At 45.1% G+C, this 27,900-nt stretch overlaps 2 protein-coding genes across 12 annotated transcripts in view; one reads left to right on the plus strand and one right to left on the minus strand.

The window, feature by feature from the left end:
• MRPS9 (mitochondrial ribosomal protein S9) overlaps window positions 1-27,900 on the plus strand; it is a 131,431-nt gene that overhangs the window by 4,629 nt on the left and 98,902 nt on the right. The window lies entirely within an intron of this gene.
• On the minus strand, window positions 1,167-16,926 carry LOC130355679 (aggrecan core protein-like). Of its 11 annotated transcripts, none has more exons than XM_056556111.1 (6): window positions 16,076-16,766; window positions 15,866-16,012; window positions 15,464-15,524; window positions 15,118-15,236; window positions 2,189-2,703; window positions 1,167-1,260 (listed from the first exon to the last, which is right to left on the minus strand). In XM_056556111.1, the coding sequence occupies exons 1-5, from the start codon at window positions 16,608-16,610 to the stop codon at window positions 2,483-2,485; spliced, it is 1,083 nt and encodes a 360-aa protein (XP_056412086.1). In that variant the 5' UTR covers window positions 16,611-16,766; the 3' UTR covers window positions 1,167-1,260; window positions 2,189-2,482. The 11 variants fall into 11 exon arrangements, with proteins under 11 accessions (XP_056412086.1, XP_056412087.1, XP_056412093.1 ...); XM_056556112.1 differs by adding an exon at window positions 13,553-15,055 and having other exon boundaries at window positions 15,132-15,236; window positions 15,866-16,766; XM_056556118.1 differs by lacking the exons at window positions 15,866-16,012; window positions 16,076-16,766 and adding an exon at window positions 16,853-16,926.

Raw genomic sequence — 27,900 nt, forward strand, 5'->3', positions numbered from 1 at the left:
AGGAAAAAATTACTGAAAAAAAGAATGCATAAGCAAAGATTGATAAATGTCCCTCTATAAGTTTAAATACAGTGTATGTAAAGACCATGGCAAGTCAGGGATTTACTGTTTTCTCTGCAAATCCTCTCAAGCTGTCTAGTTGGAGGGGGGCAGCCATTTTCAGGTCTCTCCAGAGATGGTCTGATTGGGTTCAAGTCAAGGCTCTGACTGGATCACTCAATGACATTCATACGGTTGTCCCTATGTATTGCCTGTGGGCTTAGTCATTCGGAGACATTTATCATCATTGCTTTGGTAAGCGAGTTCTGTTAGAATTTTTCTTTTTCTTGCTTTTGGTTTTGCTTGTGTGTGACATATTTATCATAATCACAGGGGGTTGATAAATTTGGCTTACATAAGCAAAAACCAATAAATCACTTTTGAATACCATTTCTTTAACACACATAAACAAAAACCAATAAATGACTTTAGAACAGCACTTTGTCACCACACCTTCATATATATAAATATATGTGTGTGTGTGTGTGTGTGTGTTAGTTACATTTTTTTTTTACAACTTTTTTCCCCCTGAAAGTACTAACCTATTTTTTGTTTGGTTACATCCCCAGAGCGTCAAATATAGCGCTCCTGTGCCTAGGTGGTAACAAGCTGGTGTTATTTGGCCGGGGAGGACCAATAACAATTGTCCTCACCCACCCTGGTAACGTCAGGCTGTTGCTGTTTGGTTGGTATCTGGCTGATACTGAAAATACAGGGAACCCTATGCATTTTTTTGTTTTTTATTATTTTATTTTTGAAAAAATAAGAATAAAATGCATAGGGTTCCCTGTATATTCAGAATCAGCCAGATACCAACCAAGTAGCAACAGCCTGATTTTGCTCCCCAGCCTAAATAACACCAGCCTGTTACCACCTAGGCCCAGGAGCGCCATTTTTGATGCTCCAGGGCCTATTGGTAGCGGCTCTTCCTGACACCCCTGTGCCCTGTGGTGTTGGGTACCAGGGTAATAATTGGGGGTTAGCATTAGCTGTTTTGGGGCTAACACTAAGCCCTGGCTTAGTAATGGACTCTGTCTATAAGAAGACTTCCACTACTAAGCCTGTAAAGGGGGAAAAAAAAAAACTTTAAAAAAACTTTTATTTAAAAAAAACACTCCCCCACAAGCCCTCGTTAGCCATTTTATTAATATATAACAAAAGAAAAATGCTTTTCATCGACATAGTCCACTGAATTCGGAAAAGTCCTCCGCATACACGGATCTGAAATAAGAAAAAAACACGGAAATTGGTTTGTAGGTTTATGGCCCCCTTCCTTTAGGAAAACATCCATAAACCAGCATTTCCAAACAAGGGGTCTCTAGCTGGTGCTAAACTACAACCCCCATCATTTGTAATTTAGCAACAGCGAGCCTCCAGTTTAGCAACAGCATGAGTCTTGCTGTTTCTAAACTACAACCCCATGATGGGAGTTATAGTTTAGCAACAACTTGCTCCCCCCAGCTCAACTGCGATCTGATAGCTATAGGCAATTGGTCAACAGGTTTTAATCTCCCCCATTGAGTGCAGAATGATGAGGTAAACATGACTTATTTTATTTCAGCACAAGACCTCAGCATAACAAAATGTGAACAAAGTTAATGGGTCTGAAGACTTTTATATTACATGCACGGCTAGGTTCACCTCGGCATCGGAGCTCTGATCAGGTCCTCTGTCACAGACTTCGTTTTTAAAGGGAAAAACTGAGCAGGATGGTCCGTAGCACAATGGACACCAACAGGTCCCTACAGATCCCATTGACTTTAATGGGGTCCATCTGGGTTCTGTCTGTTACTCTGTGCAATACTTTTTTTTTTTTTTTTTCCTCCGCTCATGTCTATTTTAACAGATTCAGAGAACCGAGCCTTATAGGTAAATTGGCAGGGGAATGTATCACTGCTTGATACTGGAAAACTAAAAGTTTAAAATTCTTAACACAGTGTTTTTGCACGAAACACTGAGAATGTCGCAAATTTCTCCACATCAATAGGGCTCATGCTAACATGTTCAACTTCTTTATGCTAGATTTCTGGTTTAAACATTGATAAATTCCCGCATTGACTTTCTGGTAACATAGATTTTGTCCAGCCCTTATCTAAATGATTTGGTACCCTGTTGGGTATGCCACATTACTATATTAAACATTGCTTACCTCCGGAGATGATGAATTCAGGTTGAATTACTGTCAGTATCCTCATGCTGTGCGCCCCTCTTGGAGGCTGAACGCAGCATTACACATCATTGCACACAGAGAAGACTATTTCTGAATGAACTGGTTGTTATTTCATCAAAATGCTTTTCAGATAAAGGAACCTCAGTGTTGAGAAATCTCAAGGTCACAATATTCTGTTTCTCAGAAATGATTAGAAACTGGGAAGCGCGTTTCTCGCAATGCAGGGGTTGGCTAGGATGGGTGCCAGGATTGTTTCCATTGACAGACCCACGTCTAAGTGGCACATTGGTATTCAGTCCAGTTCTGTCTTATCCCGGTCATGCTCTTTATCACTGCCCTGTAATGGTCCCTTGAAGCAGTGTCTGTAACCAGTAGGCATCGCCTCCATTTCCTCTTCTTATAATTATTGGCTTTTGTTGAAGGCTTCAAAAGTTTATTTTCCGTCATGTTTGCTGAATTGGTTTTCCTGAGCAAGTCAACATTATCTCTTAGATCTGTGAATAGAGCAGATGTACTTGAAGTGGCAGCATAGCTGCAAGCTGCGCTGTCATACCAGCTAGTGGTGCCGACATGTATCAGAATGTTTATCTCACACACGTTCCACTACAACATATGAAATCGAATATATTTATATTACAGCTGAATTGTGCATAGAAAAGCAGTGTAAGTTATTCTATGAAAATGCTGATATCTTGTAAGTAATGAAAATTGGACGTTCGTACATCATTTTTCCCAGACAATATTCAGATTATATTGTATTCTCTGTTAGAATTCTCAGCTGTAAACGGTGCAGAATTACAACAGCAAATGTTCAATCTTTTGGTGGTGCCTTTTACAGGGGAAATATTAGGCTAGGTTTCCACACAGTTTTTTTCTGGCTTTTTAATTTTTTTTAAATATGCCACTGCAGTTTTTGAGCCAAAGTCAGAAGTGGATCCAGTAGGAAGGAGATGTATAATCCTTCCTTTATATGTCCTATTCCTTTTGAATACACATCTGGCTTTGGCTCAAAAACTGCAGTGGCAGATTTTCCAAAAAATGCCAGAAAAAAACCTGTGGAATCCCAGCCTAAGGGTGGGTTCACACTACGTTTTCTCCCATACGGGAGCGCATACGGCAGGGGGGAGCTAAAACCTCGCGCTCCCGTATGCCTTCGTATGCGCTCCCGTATGTCATTCATTTCAATGAGCCGGCCGGAGTGAAACGTTCGGTCGGCTCATTTTTGCGCTTTTACAACCGGACCTAAAACTGTGGTCAACGCGCGAGGTTTTAGCTCCCCCCTGCCGTATGCGCTCCCGTATGGGGAAAAACGTAGTGTGAACCCAGCCTTAGTCAGGATTCACACACAGCTTTTCAGTTTTCGTTGCATTTTTTTTTAACCTTTTTTTTTTTTTTTTTTTTTTGTCTATAACACTTTGTGGACAAATGTTTGCTGTTAGTTCATAGGACATTATGAAAAACTGTACTTTTGGATGTACACTGCTCAAAAAAATAAAGGGAACACTAAGATAACACATCCTAGATCCGAGTGAATGAACTAATCGTATGAAATACTTTCGTCTTTACATGTGCTGAGAACAAAATCGCACAAAAATTATCAATGGCAATCAAATTTATCAACCCATGGAGGTCTGGATATGGAGTCACACTCAAAATCTAAGTGGAAAACCACACTACAGGCTAATCGCTAATCCAACTTTGATGTAATGTCTAGGGCTGGGTGGTATACCGGTTCATACCGAACACCAACATTTTTGGGCTGAACGATATGAATTTTCCCCATACCGCAATACCGGTTAGGCCCCTCCCTCTCGGGAATGAATTATCAGCCCAGCGCAGCGCTGTCCCCACATTGGGGAACTAATCATATGTTACCCGCCAGCGCTGTTCTGGTCCCCCCCCCCCCCCCACCAAATCATGTGACCCTCCAGCGCTGTTCTGCTCCCCCCCCACCAAATCATGTTACCCGCCAGCGCTGTTCTGCTGCCCCCCCAATTATCAGCCCAGCGTGGTACTACTTACATGTGTCACCCGCAAGCACTGCCCTCCTCCTCTTTGTTGGGGGCCGCTGGCACTGGAACTCTATAATGTATGCCAGTGGTCTCCAACCTGCGGACCTCCAGCTGTTGTAAAACTACAACTCCCAGCATGCTGTCCGGGCCTTACGCTGGGGACGGCAACTTCGGACAGCCGTCAGCCTATCACCGGCGATGTCCCGCCCCGGCCAGTGATAGGCTGAGCCCACTGTCATGTAAGGAGCTCTGGCCTGCTTCTTACATAACAGTGCGTTTAACCTATCACTGGCTGGGGCATGACATCGCTCCGGCCGGTGATAGGCTGACGGCTGTACGACGTTCCAGTCCCAAGGAACAGCGTGAGGCTGACGTAGGTAAGTTAAAGTTTATTTTCTTTATCTTTTGCAGCCCGTGCATTGGGATACAGCGTACAGCAGTGGTCTCAAACCTGCGGACCTTCAGCTGTTGCAAAACTAGAACTCCCAGCATGCCCCTGTCCGGGCATGCTGGGAGTTGTAGTTTTGCAGCAACTGGAGGTCCGCAGGTTGGAGACCGCTGGCATACAGTATAGAGTTCCAGCGCCGGTGGCCCGCAACAAAGAGGAGGAGGGCAGTGCTTGCGGCTAACATATGTGAGTAGTACCCCGCTGGGCTGATAATTAATTGGAGGGAGCAGAACAGCGCTGGCAGGTCACATGATTTGGTGGGGGGGGGAAGCAGAACAGTGCTTGCGGGTCACATGATTTGGGGGGGTGAAAGAAATACCGTTATATACCGTGGAACCGCCATAAGTTACAAAAATACCGTGATACCCATATTTGGTCATACCGCCCAGCTCTAGTAATGTCCTTAACCCCTTAGGAATTCTCTATTTTCTCCTTAAGGACTCTTGCTTTTTCCTCCTTACATTCTAAAAATCATAATGCTTTCAGTTTTGCACCTACAGACCCCTATAAGGGCTTGTTTTTTGCATCACCAATTGTACTTTACAATGACATCACTTATTTGCGAATATAACCTGGGCCGAAACAAAAAAAAATTTTGTTGGGTGAAATAAAAATAAAAAACGCCATTTCGTAAATTTTGGGGGCCCCTGTTTCTACGGAGTGCAATATTTGGAAAAAATTACACCTTATCTTTATTCTGTAGGTCCATACGGTTACAAAGATACCCAATTTATCTAGGTTTTATTTTAATACTTAAAAAAATTATAAACTATATGCGCCAAAATTAGTATGTTTGACCTCTTAAGGACACAGGGCACCCTGCGCCCTGTCCCGGTGTTTAAAACGGGGTCACGCCTTGACCCCGCATCACACCAAGTCTGTTCTGGCTGCTATTCATAGCCGGGACCCTGGGCTAATAGCGCGTGGCACCAATCGTTTGGTGCCGCGCGCTATTAACCCTTCAGAGGCGGCGATCAAAGATGATCGCTGCGTCGAAAATGAAGGTAAAAGCTTCCCGGCAGCTCAGTCGGGCTGATTGGGACTATTGCGATAAAATCACAATGTCCCGATCAGCTTGGACGCGAGCAGAGGTCCCCTTACCTTGCGCCGTCGCGTCCGATCGGCATTTGATTGCCCCAAGCCTGAGCTACAGGCTTGAGCAATGAACCCTGTATTACGCTGATGCATGCAAAGCTATGGCTTTGCAGGGATGAGGGTAAGAGATCAGTGTGTGCAGTGTTATAGCCCCCTATGGGAGCTATAACACTGCAAAAAAAGTGAAAAAAAAGTTAATAAAAGTCATTTAACCCCTTAAAAAATAAAAATTAACATATGTGGTATCGCCGCATGTGTAAATGTCCGAACTATAAAAATATATAGTTAATTAATTCACATGGTCAATGGCGTACGGAAAAAATATTCCAAAGTCCAAAATAGCGTATTTTTTGTCACTTTTTATATCATAAAAAATTTATAAAAAGCGATCAAAAAGTCTGATCAATACAAAAATGGTACCGATAAAAACTTCAGAACATGGCGCAAAAATGAGCCCTCATACCGCCCCATAGGTGGAAAAATAAAAAAGTTATAGGGGTCAGAAGATGACCATTTTAAACGTATACATTTTTCTGCATGTAGTTAGGATTTTTTTCAGAAGTACGACAAAATAAAACCTATATAAGTAGGGTATCATTTTAACCGTATGGACCTACAGAACAAAGATAAGGTGTAATTTTTACCGAAAAATGCATTGCGTAGAAACGGAAGCCCCCAAAAGTTACAAAATGTCATGACTTATGTCACTGCAAAGTAGAATTGGTGGCAAAGTAGAATCGGCACTGTTGCTGTGCGCTGCCACTGTGCGCACTGACGGTGACGTCCCCAACGCACGTCGTGACATCACCGTCAGTGCGCACAGTGACAGCGGCAGCAACAGTGCTGAAGCCAGAATGATCGCGGACCCGGGCCCCGGCAACAGGTAATTATAACACCGGGGATGGGGGAGGCGATGGGGTAGCTGTGGTGTTTGCTGAGGATTGTGTATAGAAGCGAAGTGGGGACCAGATAACGCTATATGTCTGGTCCCCACTTCGCTTCTATATACATATGCCTCTGAAGCGCTATCATTGACAAGCATTAGCCAGGGCCGGCCAACGGCTGTCCGTGCATGCTGGGAGTTGTAGTTTTGCAACATCTGGAGTTCCGCAAGTTGGAGACCACTGCATTAGTCATTGATAGCGCTTCAGAGGCATGTATATAGATGCGCTGTGCTGGGGGTATATATACCGTATTTATCGGCGTATAACGCACTTTTTAGGCAAAATTTTTTAGCCTAAAGTCTATGTGCGTGTTATACGCCGATACACCCCCAGAAAAGGCAGGGGGAGAGAGGCCGTCGCTGCCCGCTTCTCTCCCCCTTCCTTTCCTGGGGTCTAGAGCCCTGCTGCCGGCCCTTCTCTCCCCCTGGCTATCGGCGCCGCTGCCCGTTCTGTCCCCCTGACTATATGTGCCGGCGCCCCATTGCCGGCGCCGATAGCCAGGGGGAGAGAAGTGGCGCCGACAGCCAGGGGGAGAGAAGGGGCAGCGGCACCCATTGCCGGCGCCGCTGCCCCGTTGCCTCCCCCCATCCCCGGTGGCATAATTACCTGTTGCCAGGGTCGGGTCCGCGCTGCTTCAGGCCTCCGCAGGGGACGCACACCGGAGGCCTGAAGCAGCTCGGACCCGACCCCGGCAACAGGTAATTATGCCACTGGGAATGGGGGGAGGCAACGGGGCAGCGGCGCCGGCAATGGGTGCCGCTGCCCCTTCTCTCCCCCGGCAATGGGGCGCCGGCACCGATAGTCAGGGGGACAGAACGGGCCGGCAGCAGGGCTCTAGACCCCAGGAAAGGAAGGGGGAGAGAAGCGGGCAGCGACGGCCTCTCTCCCCCTGCCTTTCCTGGGGGTGTATCGGGGTATACACGCGCACACACACGCACCCTCATTTTACCATGGATATTTGGGTAAAAACCTTTTTTTACCCAAATATCCTTGGTAAAATGAGGGTTCGTGTTATACGCCGGTGCGTGGTATACCCCGATAAATACGATATATATATATATATATATATATATATATATATATATATACACACACATACACATACACACACACACACACGTGCGCTGCGGGGGGTATATGATAGCGCTGTGCGGAGGTATATATATATAATATACACATGCGCTGCAGTGGGTATATGATAGCGCTGTGCTGGGGGCATATATACAATTTATCCTGCAACACAATTTCCAACCCGTGCGTACACTAGTAAATCAGGGAGAAAAATACACAGAGTAAATCAAGAAACACTCAGAGATAAACCCGACACTCTTAGTAAATGAGGGCCATTGAGTTTTTATATATATATATATATATATATATATATATATATATATATAGGGGAATATGCAAAGCAGCTCATTACACATCCTTTTCAGGTAGTGTTCCCCGGTATCAGCTTAGCTCCTGTTAAGGAATATAAAAAGCTGAATGGGATATATGCCAAGCCAGACTACTCCCCAAAAGGGAAGTTTCGACCCATCTGCAGACAGCTGTTTCGGGGTTTTTGCCCCTCGTCAGTACAGAGCAGGGTGATCTGGCTTGGCTGTGGTGAGAGGCCTGCTCTGTACTGACGAGGGGCAAAAACCCCGAAACAGCTGTCTGCAGATGGGTCGAAACTTCCCTTTTGGGGAGTAGTCTGGCTTGGCATATATCCCATTCAGCTTTTTATATTCCTTAACAGGAGCTAAGCTGATACCAGGGAACACTACCTGAAAAGGATGTGTAATGAGCTGCTTTGCATATTCCCCTACCCAGAATGCCTGCGGAGTGCTAAATGGCCTAACCTGAATCTCCGTTACACCTGAAGAGGTGTCCTCTCCCTGAGGAAAGTACTGACCCCTTTTATATATATATATATATATATATATATATATATATACAGCAACAGAAGAATGCAGCAGCACACTGCCAGCACAAGGATATAGGTGAAACATGAAAATGCAGTTCAAACATGGAGAGCTATACAGCTATGGTGTAATAGATGCAAATGTGAAACTATGAAATATTGAGGCACTTAGCTCGCAAATTTGTCTCCGCCGGCGGTCAAATAGCTTGGACCGTCCCACCGCGATAAGGTGGCCTCATTGGGACGGACCCTACACTGTGAATATGCCTCTGTGTGAACAATTCAGTAAGCATGGCAGGGTCTGGAACATCCAAGACACCTTATATATACCTGATAGAGGTGGGTGGGGTGCAAGGCTAACATGGAGGTAGCCACTCCCCCGTATGTGCAATAGAGACAAAGAATAAGTCAGCCAGCACTTTAGTTGATACCAAACTATTATATGGACCTGGCCTACAGGTGCACGCTACTAGGCTAGATATACAGCAACAGAAGAATGCAGCAGCACACTGCCAGCACAAGGATATAGGTGAAACATGAAAATGCAGTTAAAACACGGAGAGCTATACAGCTATGGTGTAATAGATGCAAATGTGAAACTATGAAGTATTGCACATACGGGGGAGTGGCTACCTCCATGTTAGCCTTGCACCCCACCCACCTCTATCAGGTGTGTATATAAGGTGTCTTGGATGTTCCAGATCCTGCCATGCTTACTGAATTGTTCACACAGAGGCATATTCACAGTGTAGGGTCCGTCCCAATGAGGCCACCTTATCGCGGTGGGACGGTCCAAGCTATTTGACCGCCGGCGGAGACAAATTTGCGAGCTAAGTGCCTCACTATTTCATAGTTTCACATTTGCATCTATTACACCATAGCTGTATAGCTCTCCATGTTTTAACTGCATTTTCATGTTTCACCTATATCCTTGTGCTGGCAGTGTGCTGCTGCATTCTTCTGTTGCTGTATATCTAGCCTAGTAGTGTGCACCTGTAAGCCAGGTCCATATAATAGTTTGGTATCAACTAAAGTGCTGGCTTACTTATTCTTTGTCTATATATATATATATATATATATATATATATATATATATATATATATAGATTACATTATTTTATTTAAAAAAGGGGGTGTTGTTTTTTTTTCTTTCCATCTGCCTAGATGCCAAGGACCCCAATGACTACAGCATCCAGGGGGTTAAACTGCCTAAAACAGAATTATGTTTGATTCTGGGAGGTGTCACCTGCTGTATATGTATGTTCACATGGCAGATTTCTGCAGGGACATTTAGCTGCAGCAGAGTCCCATTGATTTCAGTGGAATTCTGCTGTACTGTGCACAGGGTATCATTTCCACAGCTGAAATCCCAATTCAGTCATCCGCAGAAAGAATAGACATGGATGGCTTTTCTTTCTGTGGATTTAGCTAAAAAATGCATTGCCGTCTATGAGATTGTGCATTTCAGAGCAATCCTAGCGCCCGCCAGACTTTCAAATGTGCGGAATAACAGTCCATATTTTCTAGGCGGACATTGTGCACATTTTCCTACAGTGTGAACATACCCTTAGGGTGCGTTCACACGTGCGTATTTTCTGCTGCAGATCTGCTTTAACAGATTTTGCTGCTCATTGAATTCAGTGGGCAGTAAAATCTGCAGCAGAAAATACGCATGTGTGAACGTACCCTTAACCCCTTAAGGACCTGGGGTTTTTCTGTTTTTGCACTTTCGTTTTTTCCTCCTTACACTTAAAAAATCATAACTCTTTAAATTTTGCACCTAAAAATCCATATGATGGCTAATTTTTTGCGCCACCAATTCTACTTTGTAATGACATCAGTAATTTTACCAAAAATCTACTGCGAAACTGAAAAAAAAAATCATTGTGCGACAAAATTTAAGAAAAAACACAATTTTGTAAATTTTGGGGGCTTCCGTTTCTACACAGTACATTTTCTGGTAAAAAATTACGATTAAAATGATACCCTACTTACATAGGTTTGATTTTTTCGTACTTCTGAAAAAAATCATAACTACATGCAGGAAAATTTATCATTTTAAATTGTCATCTTCTGACCCCTATAACTTTTTTTATTTTTTCGCATTTTTGTATTGATCGGTCTTATTGATCGCTTTTTATTCATGTTTTCATTATATATAAAGTGACCAAAACTACACTATTTTGGAATTTTTTTGCTCGTACGCCATTGACCAAGTGGTTAAATTATATATTTTTATAATTCGGATATTTCTGCACGCGGCGATACTACATATGTTTAATTTTATTTACACAGTTTTTTTTTTAAATGGGAAAAGGGGGGTGATTCAAACTTTTATTAGGGAATGGGTTAAATTATCTTGAACTTTTTTTTCCCCACTTTTTTTGCTGTGTTATAGCTCCCATAGAGGGCTATAACTTCACACACTGATCTTTTACATTACGGTAATCAATGGTTTCTCATAGGAAACCAGTGATCAATGATTCTGCCGCTTGTCTGCTCATGCCTGGATCTCAGGCACTGAGCAGTCATTCGGCGATCGGACAGCGAGGAGGCAGGTAAGCGGACCCTCCTCGTGTCCTATAGCTGTTCGGGATGCTGCGATTTAACCGCGGTGATCCCGAACAGCTCACTGAGCTAACCGGCATTAGTTTAGTTTCACTTTAGACGCGGCGATCAACTTTGAACGCCGCGTCTAAAGGGTTAATAGCGCTATTAGCCACGGGTCCCGGCCTTGCTAGGTGCCAGGCCCGACCCGTGGGCCCGTGTTATAGAGCAGGAGCGGACTCATGACGTACCGGTACGTCATGGGTTCTTAAGAGGTTAAAGGGGTACTCCGGTGGAAAACTGGTGCCAGAAAGTTAAACAGATTTGTAAATTACTTCTATTAAAAAAATCTTAATCCTTCCAGTGCTTTTTAGCTGCTGAATACTACAGAGGAAATAATTTTCTTTTTGGAACACAGAGCTCTCTGCTGACATTATGACCACAGTTCTCTTAGCTGACACCTCTGTCCATTTTAAGAACTGTCCAGAGTAGGAGAAATTCCCCATAGAAAACATATGCTGCTCTGGACAGTTCCTAAAATGGACAGAGATGTCAGCAGAGAGCACTGTGTTCCAAAAAGAAAAGTATTCAGCAGCTAATAAGTACTGGAAGGATTAAGATTTTTTTATAGAAGTAATTTACAAATCTCTTTAAATTTCTGGCACCAGTTGACTTAAAAAAAAATATATATTCCATCCGGAGTACCCCTTTAAAAGGAAACCTTTTATTTAAGCTTAGCATCTGAGAATGACAGCCTGCCTCCAAGTTCCAATCCTCTCCATTGACTAACTTGTAATACCCCATTTCCATTGGAGAGAACATTCATGGTGACTTAATACTCTATAGTTTTCCTGACCAACTCACCCATTGGCTCTAGCACATTGCTGTGCTTGAGCTCTAACATACACTGGTTATGTTACAAGGTCACATAACCAACGAATTTGGTGCCACTCTGGGTAGTACCAGTGAGTAGGGGACCTAGATATCATTTTTCTTTTGCAACTTTTGTAAAATAAGTTAATACAGATCCTGTATTGGAGTTGTCCGTTCCATATAAAAAAGAAAGGGAAAAAATCTTTGTGATTTGTCAGATCTGCCCAGTCTAGTAGATATTTCTATAGTGCATTTCTACCTATTGTTCATGGCACCCCTTATGGCACCTGATAGCAGACTTTCATAGATGCCCTAGTCATACGGTGATGTTCTCTCTATATACATGTTCCAGGAGATTGTCCATTACATACCTCCAACACTGCTTTCCTGAATAGCAACTCTACCTATTTACCTAAATGCAATTTAACAGTAAAAATAAAAGCTGCATCATAATTGTCAGAAATTTCGAGGGTAGCCTCATTCTTTTAACCATTCATTTTGTAATAGTGAGTCCCGTTGAACAAGGCCCTCCCTTCTGGATTTCAGGCATGTCACCAGTGTGTTAGTTTGTGTGTTTTCAATACGCATTGGAAAAAAATATCTGTTAATGTTTGCATTGTGAACTACGGTGCATATCCCAGTTGAAAACAATGGGACAAGTGTTGAGCACATTGTTTTGGCACTTATTTTGGGACAAAAATAAGTCTTGGAATGCTTCCGAACAACCCATTTTGGAGCTTTAATAACTGCCATATTGGTTGTTACCCTGGTATCACTACGAGCAAACACATCAATGTGTGCAAAACAATATTCATATTAATAGATGAAAATCAAAAAATGTTGCAGTATCTTGTAATACCTTTTTTATTGGACTAACAGAATTTTGTAGAGACAAGCTTCCGGGATTCCTCCCTTTATCACGTCCAAAGCAAATCTAAGCTCACAAGCAGAAGACACAGGTTACAATCTCACAAATATGCAGGGGTTAAGACTAGGGATCGGCCGATATCGATTTTTTAAGGGCCGATACCGATAATCTGTGGACTTTAAGGCCGATAGCCAATAACTTATGCCGCTGCCCCATTGCCTCCCCCATCCCCGGTTTTATAATAACCTGTGCCCGGGGTCCGCGCTACTTCTGGCTTCGGCAGCGTCCTGAGCTGTCACTGTGCGCACTGACGGTGACGTAAGGCAGGACGCCGAAGGAGCCAGAAGTAGCGCGGACCCGGTCCCGGGGGTGGGGGAGGCAATGGGGCAGCGGCGGTTTCTGGTCGGGGCGGTGCGATGGTGGGGCATTATCGAATTATCGGCAAGGTAATTGCTGATACCGATAACGTCCAAAATCGTGAATATCGGCCAATAATATCGGCCAAACCGATAATCGGTCGATCCCTAGTTAAGACAATAGATAGGCCATAAATTGTCCTGCTATAGGAACATCGACTCCTTTGCCAGTGAGCCCAAGACCTCCTATGCCAGTGAGCCCAAGACCTTCTGGGACACCACAGTATCACTTACCTGGATTCACGTTCCGGTCACAGTCATAGAGATACCTGTTGTGTCAGACCTCCTCTGTTTGTGAGCGCAAGACCTCCTTCGTCTGTGCCAGAACCAGAAAAAGCCATCACCGATAAATGGTAGCACACCCAATATGATCCATTAGAAAAATATTTTATTGATACAAAATGTATTAGAAACAAACAATTGCACACAAGAGAAGATTAAAAGCATTAAAATCCCTGGCTTGCTAAAGCCAGCACACAACTTAGGGGAGGGGCCATGAACCACCTCTCCTAACCTGACACCCGCCCTCAATGATACAATAAACGACCTGTGTGTCAGGTCTGTAGTTCGCATGCAGGTAACAATAATATCAAGTATGCAATACACCATATCCATACGAATACCATATAATGACTACACTGCAACTATGTAGAATAACAAACCACATGGAACCAGACATCACAGGCCAGGTAGCGATTAATGGAGTGAGGGAGAACGGGGTCACCAGAGTCCCCACGCGTTCCGTTGCCACACAAAGGCAACTTCCTGAGGGGTGGTCCTTCGTCTGTGAGGACAAGACCTCCTCCGCCAGTGAGCCCAAGACCTCTACCACTTGTAAGCGCAGGACCTTTTGGGACACCACCGTATCACTTACATTGATTCACGTTTCGGTCACAGTCATAGAGATACCTGTTGTGTCAGACCTCCTCTGCCTGTGAGCGCAGGACCTCCTCTGCCTGTGAGTGCAGGACCTCCTCTGCCTGTGAGTGCAGGACCTCCTCTGCCTGTGAGCGCAGGACCTCCTCTGCCTGTGAGTGCAGGACCTCCTCTGCCTGTGAGTGCAGGACCTCCTCTGCCTGTGAGTGCAGGACCTCCTCTGCCTGTGAGCGCAGGACCTCCTCTGCCTGTGAGCGCAGGACCTCCTCTGCCTGTGAGCGCAGGACCTCCTCTGCCTGTGAGCGCAGGACCTCCTCTGCCTGTGAGCGCAGGACCTCCTCTGCCTGTGAGCGCAGGACCTCCTCTGCCTGTGAGCGCAGGACCTCCTCTGCCTGTGAGCGCAGGACCTCCTCTGCCTGTGAGCGCAGGACCTCCTCTGCCTGTGAGCGCAGGACCTCCTCTGCCTGTGAGCGCAGGACCTCCTCTGCCTGTGAGCGCAGGACCTCCTCTGCCTGTGAGCGCAGGACCTCCTCTGCCTGTGAGCGCAGGACCTCCTCCGCCTGTGAGCGCACGACCTCCTCTGCCTGTGAGCGCACGACCTCCTCCGCCTGTGAGCCCAAGATCACCTCCGCCTGTGAGCCCAAGACCTCCTCCACCTGTAAGCCCAAATCCTTCTGGGACACCACAGTATAACTTAGCTGGATTCACGTCAAGGTCATAGAGAGACCCATTTTGTCTGACCTCCTCCGCCTGTGAGCGCAAGACCTCCTCCGCCAGTGAGCGCAAGACCTCCTCCGCCAGTGAGCGCAAGACCTCCTCCGCCAGTGAGCCCAAGACCTCCTCCACTTGTAAGCACAGGACCTTTTGGGACACCACAGTATCACTTATCTGGATTCACATTTCGGTCACAGTCATAGAGATACTTGTTGTGTCAGACCTCCTTCGCCTGTGAGCGCAGTACCTCCTCCGCCTGTGAGCGCAGGACCTCCTCCGCCTGTGAGCGCAGGACCTCCTCCGCCTGTGAGCGCAGACCCTCCTCCGCCTGTAAGTAAGTGATATCTCGTTGTAATCAAACGGATTTTGGAGATGTTTTTGAGGTGCAAGAGACAAGAATGTGGAAGGGATTAAAAATGTTTTTATTATTGTGTCTGTATATGTAAAACCATAGGTTTCAAAGAGGACATATCATCATCTGTGTTTGGTCTGGACACACCTTTGTATGGGACATAATCTTTGCATTATGAGGTCATAGAATCTTGTTGCAGTTACCTTCTGGCCCTGAGCCTGGTGTTTTTCAGTCTAGTTGGAGTTGAGGAAAGGAGGAGAACAACTAGAAAAAAGAGAGAAAAAGAATTCTTTTGAAGAGTTTTAAGACCTTTGCAGCGATGCCACCCCCTTGGGGAGGGAACCCGCTGCGCAGATTAAAACCAGATGACATAGAGAGAGCGGTTGAAAAGGCCAAGCAACGACTTCAGCAAGAGAAGCCAACTGTAGGCGCAAGACCTGCCGCTGTTGGCCCCAGACCTGCCGCTGTTGGCCCCAGACCTGCCGCTGTTGGCCCCAGACCTGCCGCTGTTGGCCCCAGACCTGCCGCTGTTGGCCCCAGACCTGCCGCTGTTGGCCCCAGACCTGCCGCTGTTGGCCCCAGACCTGCCGCTGTTGGCCCCAGACCTGCCGCTGTTGGCCCCAGACCTGCCGCTGTTGGCCCCAGACCTGCCGCTGTTGGCCCCAGACCTGCTGCTGTTGGCCCCAGACCTGCTGCTGTTGGCCCCAGACCTGCTGTTATTGGCTCCAGACCAGCTATTGTTGCCTCAGGACCTGCTGCTGTTGCCTCCAGACCAGCTGTTATTGGCTCAAGACCAGCTATTGCTGCCTCCATACCTGCTGCTGTTGCCTCCAGACCAGCTGTTATTGGCTCCAGACTAGCTGTTATTGGCTCCAGACCAGCTATTGTTGCCTCCATACCTGCTGCTGTTGCCTCCAGACCAGCTGCTATTGGCTCAAGACCAGCTATTGTTGCCTCCAGACCTGCTGCTGTTGCCTCCAGACCAGCTGTTATTGGCTCAAGACCAGCTATTACTGCCTCCATACCTGCTGCTGTTGCCTCCAGACCAGCTGTTATTGGCTCCAGACCAGCTGTTATTGGCTCCAGACCAGCTATTGTTGCCTCCATACCTGCTGCTGTTGCCTCCAGACCAGCAGCTATTGGCTCAAGACCAGCTATTGTTGCCTCCAAACCTGCTGCTGTTGCCTCCAGACCAGCTGTTATTGGCTCCAGACCAGCTATTGTTGCCTCAAGACCTGCTGCTGTTGGTGTAAGACCTCCGGATGTAACAGCACAACGGTCCATTGCAGAAGTGGAGGATATGGAGTGGAGTGGAAGGCAGTTTCCGGATGATACAGTAATGACCCCCATTGAACTAAGCCAAATTAAGTTTAGTTTTGATAATGATGGGGATTGTATAATGGCCGTTGTATAGCCTTAAAAACATCTTAGAGGCAATTAGTACCGGCTTTAGTACTAAAAGTATATATAAAAAAATATATATATATGACATTAATAAAAACATTGTCCACCTTACTTGATTGTGTCTTTTTTATTTACTATAAAAAGGTTTAATACTTAGGGGGCGGGGCGAAGTGGACCTTCAGTGGTACCTTTTAGTGCGCAACAGCATTTCATTTCTCTGTGGTCCCCATTTTCAACAAAAGTGAATTGGTCCAGGGTTTTCAAAGGTGACACAGCTGTTCCCATTAGAGACCATGAGGGAGATTTATAAAAACCGGTGTGAGGAAGAGTGGAGCAGTTGCCCATAACAACTATTCATAAAGCTTCTGAAAAATGAAAACGTGAAGCTAATTGGTTTCTATGGGCAGCTGCTCCACTCTTCCTCTGCACAGGTTTTTGTAAATTGTTCCCTATAAGCTAGTGGTCTCAAACTGTGGCCATCCAGATGTTGCAAAACGTCAACTCCCAGCATGCCCGGACAGCCACAGTTTGAGACCACTGCTCTAAGCCAACTGAAGCCCTGGTGGCAAGCAGGAGGTGTAGTCAGGAGGTGGGGGAGGGGCCAGGATAGGAAGGACCTGCTGAGAGTATGCTGTAGTCAAGAGCAGGAAATAATATATGCTGTCTGCTCTACACATACCTGTACAATTTATACTATACTGTATACACACACCTACAATATATACTGTACTGTTTGCACACACAACTGTACACTTAGCACTATATATACACCTGTAATCTATAGTCTGTATACTATATACACACCTCTATACAGTATACACACTTGTACAATGTATACTGTACTCTATATACACCTGCTCACTATATTTACATCTGTAATATATATTTACAAGCATCTTTAGAACATATACACACCTCTATAATATATATATATATATATATATATATATATGTATATGTGTATATATATATATATATATATATATATACACACACACACACACACACACACACACACACACACACACACACACACACACTAAGCTAACACACACACACACACACACACACACACACACACACTAAGCTAACCCACACAGCAGGGGCACATACTGGAATTTATCATAGGCTGGGGTTTAGAAACATAAAATAATACCTCCACACCAGGGCGACATATTATTACTGCAGTGAATAAATAATACCATTATAATGTTGGGAAATAAAAGCCATTATGCACCACCACGATTATACACCATATCATTAAGGCCCCTTTCACACTATCAAGTTGTTCTGTTAAAAGATCCATTACAAAATCCCACTCACCCCTTGCCGTAGAACGCCAGATATACCCGGCGCTGCGGCTCAGGAGCTGAGCTTGCATCATACCCGCACGTATGCACAAATAAATTCTGAATTCCAAAATAGCATATTTTTGGTCACTTTTTATAATCTAAAGAAATGAATAAAAAGTGATCAAAAAGTCCGATCAAAACAAAAATGGTACCGATAAAAATTTCAGATCACGGCGCAAAAAATGAGCTGTAATATAACCCCGTACATGGAACAATAAAAAAGTTATAGGGGTCAGAAAAGGACAATTCTAAACGTATACATTTTCCTGCATGTAGTTATGATTTTTTTCCGAAGTAATAAAAAATCAAACCTATATAAGTAGGGTATCATTTTAATCGTATGGACCTACAGAATAATAAGGTGTCATTTTTAATGAAAAATGTACTGCGTAAAAACAGAAGCCCCCAAAATTTACAAAATGGCGTTTTTTCTTCCATTTTGTCGCACAATGATTTTTCTTTCCGTTTCACCGTAGATTTTGGGGTAAAAAGATTGATGTCATTACAAAATAGAATTGGGGGCGCAAAAAAATAAGCCATCATAGGGATTTTTAGGTGCAAAAGGGAAAGGGTTATGATTTTTAAAAGGTAAGGAGGAAAAAAACGAAAGTGCAAAAAACTGAAAAACGCTATGTCCTTAACCCCTTAAGGACCCAGCCATTTTACACCACTGTCACCAGTGACCACTGTCACTTTAAACATTAATAACTCTGGAATGCTTTTAGTTATCGTTCTGATTCCGAGATTGTTTTTTCGTGACATATTCTACTTTAACATAGTGGTAAAATTTTGTGGTATCTTGCATCCTTTCTTGGTGAAAAATCCCAAAATTTTATGAAAAATTTGAAAATTTTGAATTTTTTTAACTTTGAAGCTCTCTGCTTGTAAGGAAAATGGATATTCCAAATATTTTTTTTTTTTATTCACATATACAATATGTCTATTTTATGTTTGCATCATAAAATTTACATGTTTTTACTTTTGGAAGTCACCAGAGGGCTTCAAAGTTCAGCAGCAATTTTTCACAAAATTTCCAAACTCACAATTTTTCATGGACCAGTTCAGGTTTGAAGTGGATTTGAAGGGTCTTCATATTAGAAATACCCCACAAATGACCCCATTATAAAAACTGCACCCCCCAAAGTATTCAAAATGACATTCAGTCCGCGTTTTAACCCTTTAGGTGTTTCACAGGAATAACAGCAAAGTGAAGGAGAAAATTCACAATCTCCATTTTTTACACTCGCATGTTCTTGTAGACCCAATTTTTGAATTTTTACAAGGGGAAAAAGGAGAAAATGTATACTTCTATTTGTAGCCCAATTTCTTTCGAGTAAGCACATACCTCATATGTCTATGTAAAGTGTTCGGCGGGCGCAGTAGAGGGCTCAGAAGCGAAGGAGCGACAAGGGGATTTTGGAGAGTACGTTTTTTTTAAATGGTTTTTGGGAGGCATGTTGCATTTAGGAAGCCCTCCTATGGTGCCAGAACAGCAAAAATCCCCCACATGGCATACCATTTTGGAAACTAGACCCCTTGAGGTACGTAACAAGGAATAAAGTGAGCCTTAATACCCCACAGGGGTTTCACGACTTTTGCATATGTAAAAAAATAAAAATAAAATTTCACTAAAATGTGTTTCCCCCCAAATTTCACATTTTTGCAAGGGTTAATAGCAGAAAATACCCCCCAAACATTGTAACCCCATCTCTTCTGAGTGTGAAGGTACCCCATAAGTTGACCTGAGGTGTACTATGGGTGAACTACAATGCTCAGAAGAGAAGGAGTCATATTTGGCTTTTTGAGAGCAAATTTTGCTCGGGGGCATGTCGCATTTAGGAAGCCCCTATGGTGCCAGGACAGCAAAAAAAAAACACATGGCATACCATTTTGGAAACTAGACCCCTTGTGGAACGTAACAAAAAATAAAGTGAGCCTTAATACCCCACAGGGGTTTCACGACTTTTACATACGTAAAAAAAAAAAAATCACTAAAATGTGCGTTTCCCCCAAAATTTCAAATTTTTGCAAGGGTTAATAGCAGAAAATACCCCCCAAAATTTGTAACCACATCTCTTCTGAGTATGGAGGTACTCCATAAGTTGACCTGAAGTGCACTACGGGCGAACTACAATGCTCAGAAGAGAAGGAGTCATATTTGGCTTTTTGAGAGCAAATTTTGCTCGGAGGGCATGTCGCATTTAGGAAGCCCATATGGTGCCAGGACAGCAAAATAACCCCCACATGGCATACCATTTTGGAAACTAGACCCCTTGAGGAACGTAACAAGGCATAAAATGAGCATTTACCCCCCACTGGTGTCTGTCATATCTTTGGAACAGTGGGCTGTACAACATTTTTAATTTGCACAGCCCACTCTTCCAAAGATCTGTCAGACACCTGTGGGGTGTAAATTCTCACTGCACCCCTCATTACATTCCGTGAGGGGTGTAGTTTCCGAAATGGGGTCACATGTGGGGTTTTGTTTTTTTTTGCGTTTGTCAAAACCGCTGTAACAATCAGCCACCCCTGTGCAAATCACCTCAAATGTACATGGCGCACTCTCTCTTCTGGGCCTTGTTGTGCGCCCCCAGAACACTTTACGCCTACATATGGGGTATCTCCGTACTCGGGAGAAATTGCGTTACAAATTTTGTGGGGCTTTTTTTCCCTTTACCTCTTGTCAAAATGAAAAGTATAGGGCAACACCAGCATGTTAGTGTAAAAAGTTTATTTTTTTACACTAACATGCTGGTGTAGACCCCAACTACACCTTTTCATAAGGGGTGAAAGGAGAAAAAGACCCCCAAGATTTGTTAGTCAATTTCTCCCGAGTACGGAGATACCCCATATGTGGCCCTAAACTGTTGCCTTGAAATACGACAGGGCTCCGAAGTGAGAGCGCCATGCGCATTTGAGGCCTGAATTAGGGATTTGCATAGGGGTGGACATAGGGGTATTCTACGCCAGTGATTCCCAAACAGGGTGCCTCCAGCTGTTGCAAAACTCCCAGCATGCCTGGACAGTCAACGGCTGTCTGGCAATACTGGGAGTTGTTGTTTTGCAACAGCTGGAGGCTCCATTTTGGAAAGAGTGGCGTACCAGACGTTTTTCATTTTTATTGGGGAGGGGAGGGGGGCTGTGTAGGGGTATGTGTATACGTAGTGTTTTTTACTTTTTATTTTATTTTGTGGTAGTGTAGTGTAGTGTTTTTAGGGTACAGTCACACGGGCGGGGGGTTACAGCGAGTTTGAGCTGCCGCGCAAAATTTGCTGCATCGCAAACTTGCAGCCCGATACTCACTGTAAGCCCCCTGCCCATGTGAATGTACCCTGTACATTCACAGGGGGGGGGGGGGGACCTCCAGCTGTTGCAAAACTACTACTCCCAGCATGCCTGAGAATGTTTGGGAGTTGTGGTTTTGCAACAGCTGGAGGCACACGGGTTGGGAAACACTGAGTTAGGAAACAATGTTTCCCAACCAGTGTGCCTCCAGCTGTTGCAAAACCACAACTCCCAAACATTCTCAGGCATGCTGGGAGTAGTAGTTCGGCAACATCTTTAGAGCCAGATGTTACAGAACTACAACTCCCAGCATGCCTGGACAGTAAGGGCATGCTGAGGATGTGTAGTTTTGCAACATCTGGAAGGGCACAGTGGTCTCATAACTGTGGACCTCCAGATGTTGCAAAACTGCATCTCCCAGCATGCCCAGACGCCAAGGGCTGTCTGGGCATGCTGGGAGTTGTAGTTTACAGGGTCCTATTACAGCAATGCACGTCGCTTTACGGCGACGTGCATTGCTGTAAAGGGCCCGACCGCGGCTGAAGATCTACTCACCTGTCGCCGCCGCCGCCATCTTCATCGTCTGGATCCGGTTCTTCAGGGACGAGGTAAGTACCGGGGCCGGTCCCCAGCACTCCCCCATCCCCCGCCGCGTCCTCCGGTCTTCCTCCCGTCCTCTCCGGACTTTCAGGGGCCGGGCAGGATGGGAGGAAGTAACCGCCCCCCCCCCCCTGCGATTGATCGGTTAACTAACCGACAGATCGCAGGGGATCGGAGGAGGTGGCAGGCTTGCCACCTCGCTCCGATACTTCAGCATGGTCCTGGCTGTCTGTGACAGCCGGGATCATGCGAAATTACCGGGTGGTCGGGTCCCAGAGACCCGATCAGCCCGGTATCGCCGCAGATCGCAAGGGCCCCCTCGGCGTTTGCCCTGGATGCCTGCTGAAGGATTTCAGCAGGCATCCGGTTCCGATCTCTGCCCGGCGAGCGGCAGAGACTGGAAAACGCCATGACGTATGCATACGTCATGGGTCCTTAAGACCCAGGGTGTGATGACGTATGCATACGTCATGGGTCCTGAAGAGGTTAAATGGGCACTGTCACCAACTTAATTTTTTGATAGCGCTGCATGTAACTAATAGTTTATCTACACAGGGTGCCTCCAGCTGTTTCAATAATACAACTCCCAGCATGCCCTGACAGCCAATAGATGTCAGGGCAAGCTGGGAGTTGTAATGATGAAACAGCTGGAGGCACCCTGTGTAGATGAACTAAGGGCGGAAGTCCCCCCCAGCAGGCATCAGTGACGTGGTGCCTGCTGGGGAAGTCTGCCTGGTAGTGAGCACACTGCCAGGCAGACAAAAAGCATTTTTAATATAGTAAAAATTAAAATTAAAAGCAGGGAGGGTGTTAGGGATAGATTGGCAATAGGCAGGGACAGAAAAAAAAATAGGATGATGGGAGCTACCCTTTTATGGGGGTTATGCACCATAAGGTGATTTTAGTACGTACCTGCAGGGCTGTGGAGTCGGTAGATAAATGTTCCGACTCCGGAGTTTTCCGTACTTCCGACTCCGACTCCTCTGTATTAATATGCAAATGTATTTTATACATTCCTTGAAGGAAAGAAAGGCAACATACATGTCATTACCACAGGACTACTGACTGGGAAGCCAACAGTCTACTGTATTGAACAGTTTGTGTGCTGATCTGCTGCTGAAGATGGGAGGATCCAGGAAGGGGCATTTATTATAAAACATGATTTCCCTAGTAGAATCCCATAGTCATGTTTAAAGGGGTACTCCGCCCCTAGACATCTTATCCCCTATCCAAAGGATAGGGTATAAGATGTCAGATCGCCGGGGTCCCGCTTCGGCACCGCGCTTTCTTTACTACACAGAGCAAGTTCGTTCTGTGCGTAATGACGGGCGATAAAGGGGACGGAGCAGCGTGACGCAATGGCTCCGCCCCTCGTGACATCACAGCCCGCCCCCTTAATGCAAGTTTATGGCAGGGGGCGTGATGACCGCCACGCCCCCTCCTATAGACTTGTATTGATGGGGGCTGGTCGTGACATCAGGAGGGGCGGAACCGTGACGTAACTATGCTCCGGCCCCTGTATCGCCCGTCATTACGCACAGAGCAAACTCGCTCTGTGCAGTAATGATAGCGAAGTGCCACAGCGGCAATCCCGGGGGTCCCCAGCAGCGGGACCCCGGCGATCTGACATCTTATCCCCTATCCTTTGGATAGGGGATAAGATGTCTAGGGGCGGAGTACCCCTTTAAGCTAACAATCGAGTTTACAAGTTTTTATAGCCTTAGCTGAATGGCAGCAGTTTTTCCAATGGTTTACAGCTTCAGTCTCGAACTATTGACCCTCCATTTCCTTCACTTATACAAGTGTCTCTAGTCCCAGTGAGAGGCTAGGTTACCCATGGGTTCCCTGTAACAGCAGAACACAACACTATGGAAAGTATAAGTATTGCCGCTCCTAATTGTGTGTTGTGTGCCATATAGTAAAGCACATGAAAAGCATGCTTCTTCACGGTCACTTAATGTGTTTGTTTTGCGGTTATGTGAGGCACTGCATGCATTGGTCTTTATTCTTTAAGTAGAGAAGTCATTAATTATAACTTTTTGTGAATTGGGACATTTAAACTTGCTTTTTTTTAAAATTCCAATCTAAATTTAGTAGGAGTCGATGCATTGTTTGCCGACTCCGACTCCAGGTACCCGAAATTTCGTCCGACTCCTCGACTCCGACTCCACAGCCCTGCGTACCTGGCAGACAGTTATGTTTTTTTTTTACTACAAATCCCACAATGCCATTTTCCTCCCTCTCACACGAGTCACCCCACCCATTGAAACAAAAGACCTGTGGTTTTCAAACAGGGTCCCTACAGCTGTTGCATTAGTTGCAGATCGATCCCTCCACCCATTGAAGCAGACAGGCTCCCTGTCATCAGCTGACTAGCGAGTCAGGTCTCGGCCGCATTGCAAGCTGGGAAAAATCTGAGACAACAGTAATTTTGTATGCGGTTAAAAATAAATAGTGGGGTGAAAATCACAGAAGAATTTTGAGAAAACTGTCACACAGGTACAGACACTATATTATGAACTACACTAACTTTATAGCCCCTGTAGCATAGTCAAAAAAAAAAAAAAAAAAAAATCCTGGAATACCCCTTTAAGGGGTTAAAGTCTATGGGATTTTTGGATTATCCGTTCTGACCCGTTATAGCTTTCATGAATAACGGACGGTAATTGTGACGGAAGAATTAACGGGACATGCACTAATTTTTCTTCCGTCACGAGAAATGGGTAAATTAACGGACGTTATTTTTAACATTGAAGTCTATGGCAAGTGGATGAGCCTTTATGTCATCTGTTTGCACCTGGTTTATAATAGGGATCGACCGAATATCGGTTTGGTCGATATTCTCAATTTTTGACATTATTGGTATCTGCAATTTCCGTGCCGATAATGCCCCGCCCCGCGACTGCCGCTGCCCCATTGCCTCCCCCATCCCACATTTATAATTGTGTTACCAGGGCCCGGGGTCTGAGCTACTTCTGGCTCCTGCAGCGTCCTGCGCTGTTGCTGTGTGCTGTGCAATGAGGAGTGGCGTCCTCAACGCGACGTCACCGTCAGTGCGCACAGTGACAGCTCAGGACGCCGCCAGAGCCAGAAGTAGCGTGGACCCCGGGAACAGGTAATTATAAAACCGGGGATGGGGGAGGCAATGGGGCAGCGGCGGTGGTTGGACTAGGGAGGACCCCAGAACAGGCAGGGGAGAGTAGTGGGTGGTGGCGGCGGTCTCTGGCCCCACAAAAGCCGCTGCAGTTCAATGATTTAAAGTGCCCGCTTTAAATCATTGATCTGCAGCAGCTTCTTCGGGGAGGGGGGGGGGGGGGGTAATAGCCGATAACTTATACCGATATTCCAGTATGTTATTGGCTTTCGGCCTCAAAGTTCACATATTATCGGTTTCGGCCCTAAAAAATCGATATAGGTCGAATCCTAGTTTAGAATATTAGTTATTACTTCTGAGCATGCTCAAAAGAAGTGACATCACCAGACTCCTGCAGTGCTGAGGCACTACTACTACTCCCATCATGGAACAGACTTGTTTCCAGGATGGGAGTAGTAATTCCCTGGCTGCGGGAGTCTGCAGACAGCTGGGGGGGGGGGGGCTACATTAGTGTTTGTACTATTACCCTCATCATGGAACAGAGTCTGTTCCATGATGGGGGTTGTAGTACAGGGGCAGAGGGATTGATCGCACTGGGCCTCACTTCTGAGACCTGATGCGATCAGAAGTCAATAAACAGGGGAGCGGGCAGAAAGCTCCACAACCCTGCGATGTATCATGTGTTTTAACTTTCATTTTTAAATCCCCTGTGGGGAGCCCTGAATGGCCAGTACAGAGGAGCCATTCAGGGCTCTCCGTGGGTTTTTTAAAATGAACATTGTGAGTGGCAGCGTGGGCCATATGTATATTAAAAGCGCAGTGGGGGGGCAAGATATATAGTGCTGCGGGGGTCAGACATATAGTCTATATCTCTAGCCACCCAGCGCATTTATAATATGCCTCCCACAGCGCATTAATAAAGATATGACCCCCGCCAGTGCCTTTTATATTTATATATATATATATATATATATATATATATATATATATAATATACCTATACACCCACCCCTCCGCAGAGCATTAATAAAGACATGACCCCTGCCAGCGCATGTGTGTGTATAGATATATATATATATATACACACCTCCCGCCGGCGCATTAATAAAGACTTATCCCCTGCCAGCGCATATATATAGACCCCCGCCGGCGCAATAATAAAGACATGACCCCCGCCAGCGCATATATATATATATATATATATATATATATATATATATGCAGGGGTGTGGAAATTAAAAAAAAAACTACTTGTCCAAGGGACTAAAGCGGAACACAATCTACTTGTTCCTCAAGAAAATCTACTTGTCCTGGTTGATGAAATAATTTCAACCAAAATAGTCTGATCCCCCCCCCCCCCACTAGACCACCAGGGATGGATATAAAATCCCTTTAGACACTGCTGACAGCGGTGATCTAATGGTTTAATAGGCGATCGCAGCATGCCAGGATATTAGCGGGGGAGAGCTGTAGCTCCTCTTACACCCGAGACAAGCCCTGAAAAGTCTACATGTAACTTTTTGATCACCTTATAAAAAATTTCTCATATGAAGTGACCAAAAATGAACAATTCTGGACTATTCTTTTACATTTACACCGTTCACCGTACGGTTTAATTAACATCATATTTTAATAGTCTGGACATTTCCACATGCAGCGATACCACTTATGTTTATTTTTGTACATTATTTTTATTTAAAGAAAATTGGAAACTTTTATTAGGAAAGGGGCTTATTCACATATATACGCACTTTTTAAAATATTTTAATCACAATTTTTCAGTCTCAATAGGGACTTATGTGTTACTGGGGGGGGGGGGGGGGGTTCTGCTTATCCAGTTTATGTGGTGCATTTTGTGTCAGAAAATGCTGGAAGTTGCATTTAGTTACTAGATAACTACAACTCCCAGCATGCCCTGATACAGCCTATGGTTCTGTGGGTGTTGCAGCGTGTTGCACTGTATAGTAGGACAGTTAAGGTTATTGTGGGACATGCTGGGAGTTGTAGTTTTGGTTTGTGTCAGCTGCAGAGCCATAGGATGTGTCAAGGAATACTGAGAATTGCAGTTAGTAACTACAACACCCAGCATGCCCTGATGTAGCCTATGGCTCTGCAGCTGACCCGAACCAAAACTACAACGCCCAGCATGTTACACTTTATAGTTCTACAGTTTAGGTTATGGTCCAACATGCTGGGAGTTGTAGTTTTGGTTTGGGCGTGTTTGTGTGCATCCGTGGGGCTCTTGGTCGTCGGGTGGGATTCTGGGGGGGAAATTTAGTGCGGGTGCAACTAAAAATAAAATTAGATGGCACAACTGCCCTAATGCCCGACGTGACAGTCCGCTCCTATACAAAACATTCATGCATACACATATCATACATGCACCAGCCACTGCCCCCATATCATACATACACCAGCCACTGCCCCCATATACATATACTCACACACACCTGCCACTGCCCCCCCCCACATCATACATTACATACACACATACACTCACACCATACATATACACCATACATATGCACACATCATACATAGACCTGCTGCTGCTGCCCCCCCACATATCATACATACACACACACCCGCGCCACTGCCCCCCCCACATCATACATTACATACACACATACACTCACACCATACATATACACCATACATATGCACACATCATACATAGACCTGCTGCTGCTGCCCCCCCCACATATCATACATACATACACCCGCCGCTGCCCACCCCACATCATACATCACAGACACACATCACACTTAGACATCATATACACATCATACATTACATACACATCACACATAGACATCATATACACATCATACATTACATACACATCACACATAGACTTTATACACACATCATACATTACATACACATCACACAGACATCATACAC

Source organism: Hyla sarda, chromosome 2 (genome assembly GCF_029499605.1).
Source record: "Hyla sarda isolate aHylSar1 chromosome 2, aHylSar1.hap1, whole genome shotgun sequence".
Taxonomy (NCBI): Eukaryota; Metazoa; Chordata; class Amphibia; order Anura; family Hylidae; genus Hyla; species Hyla sarda.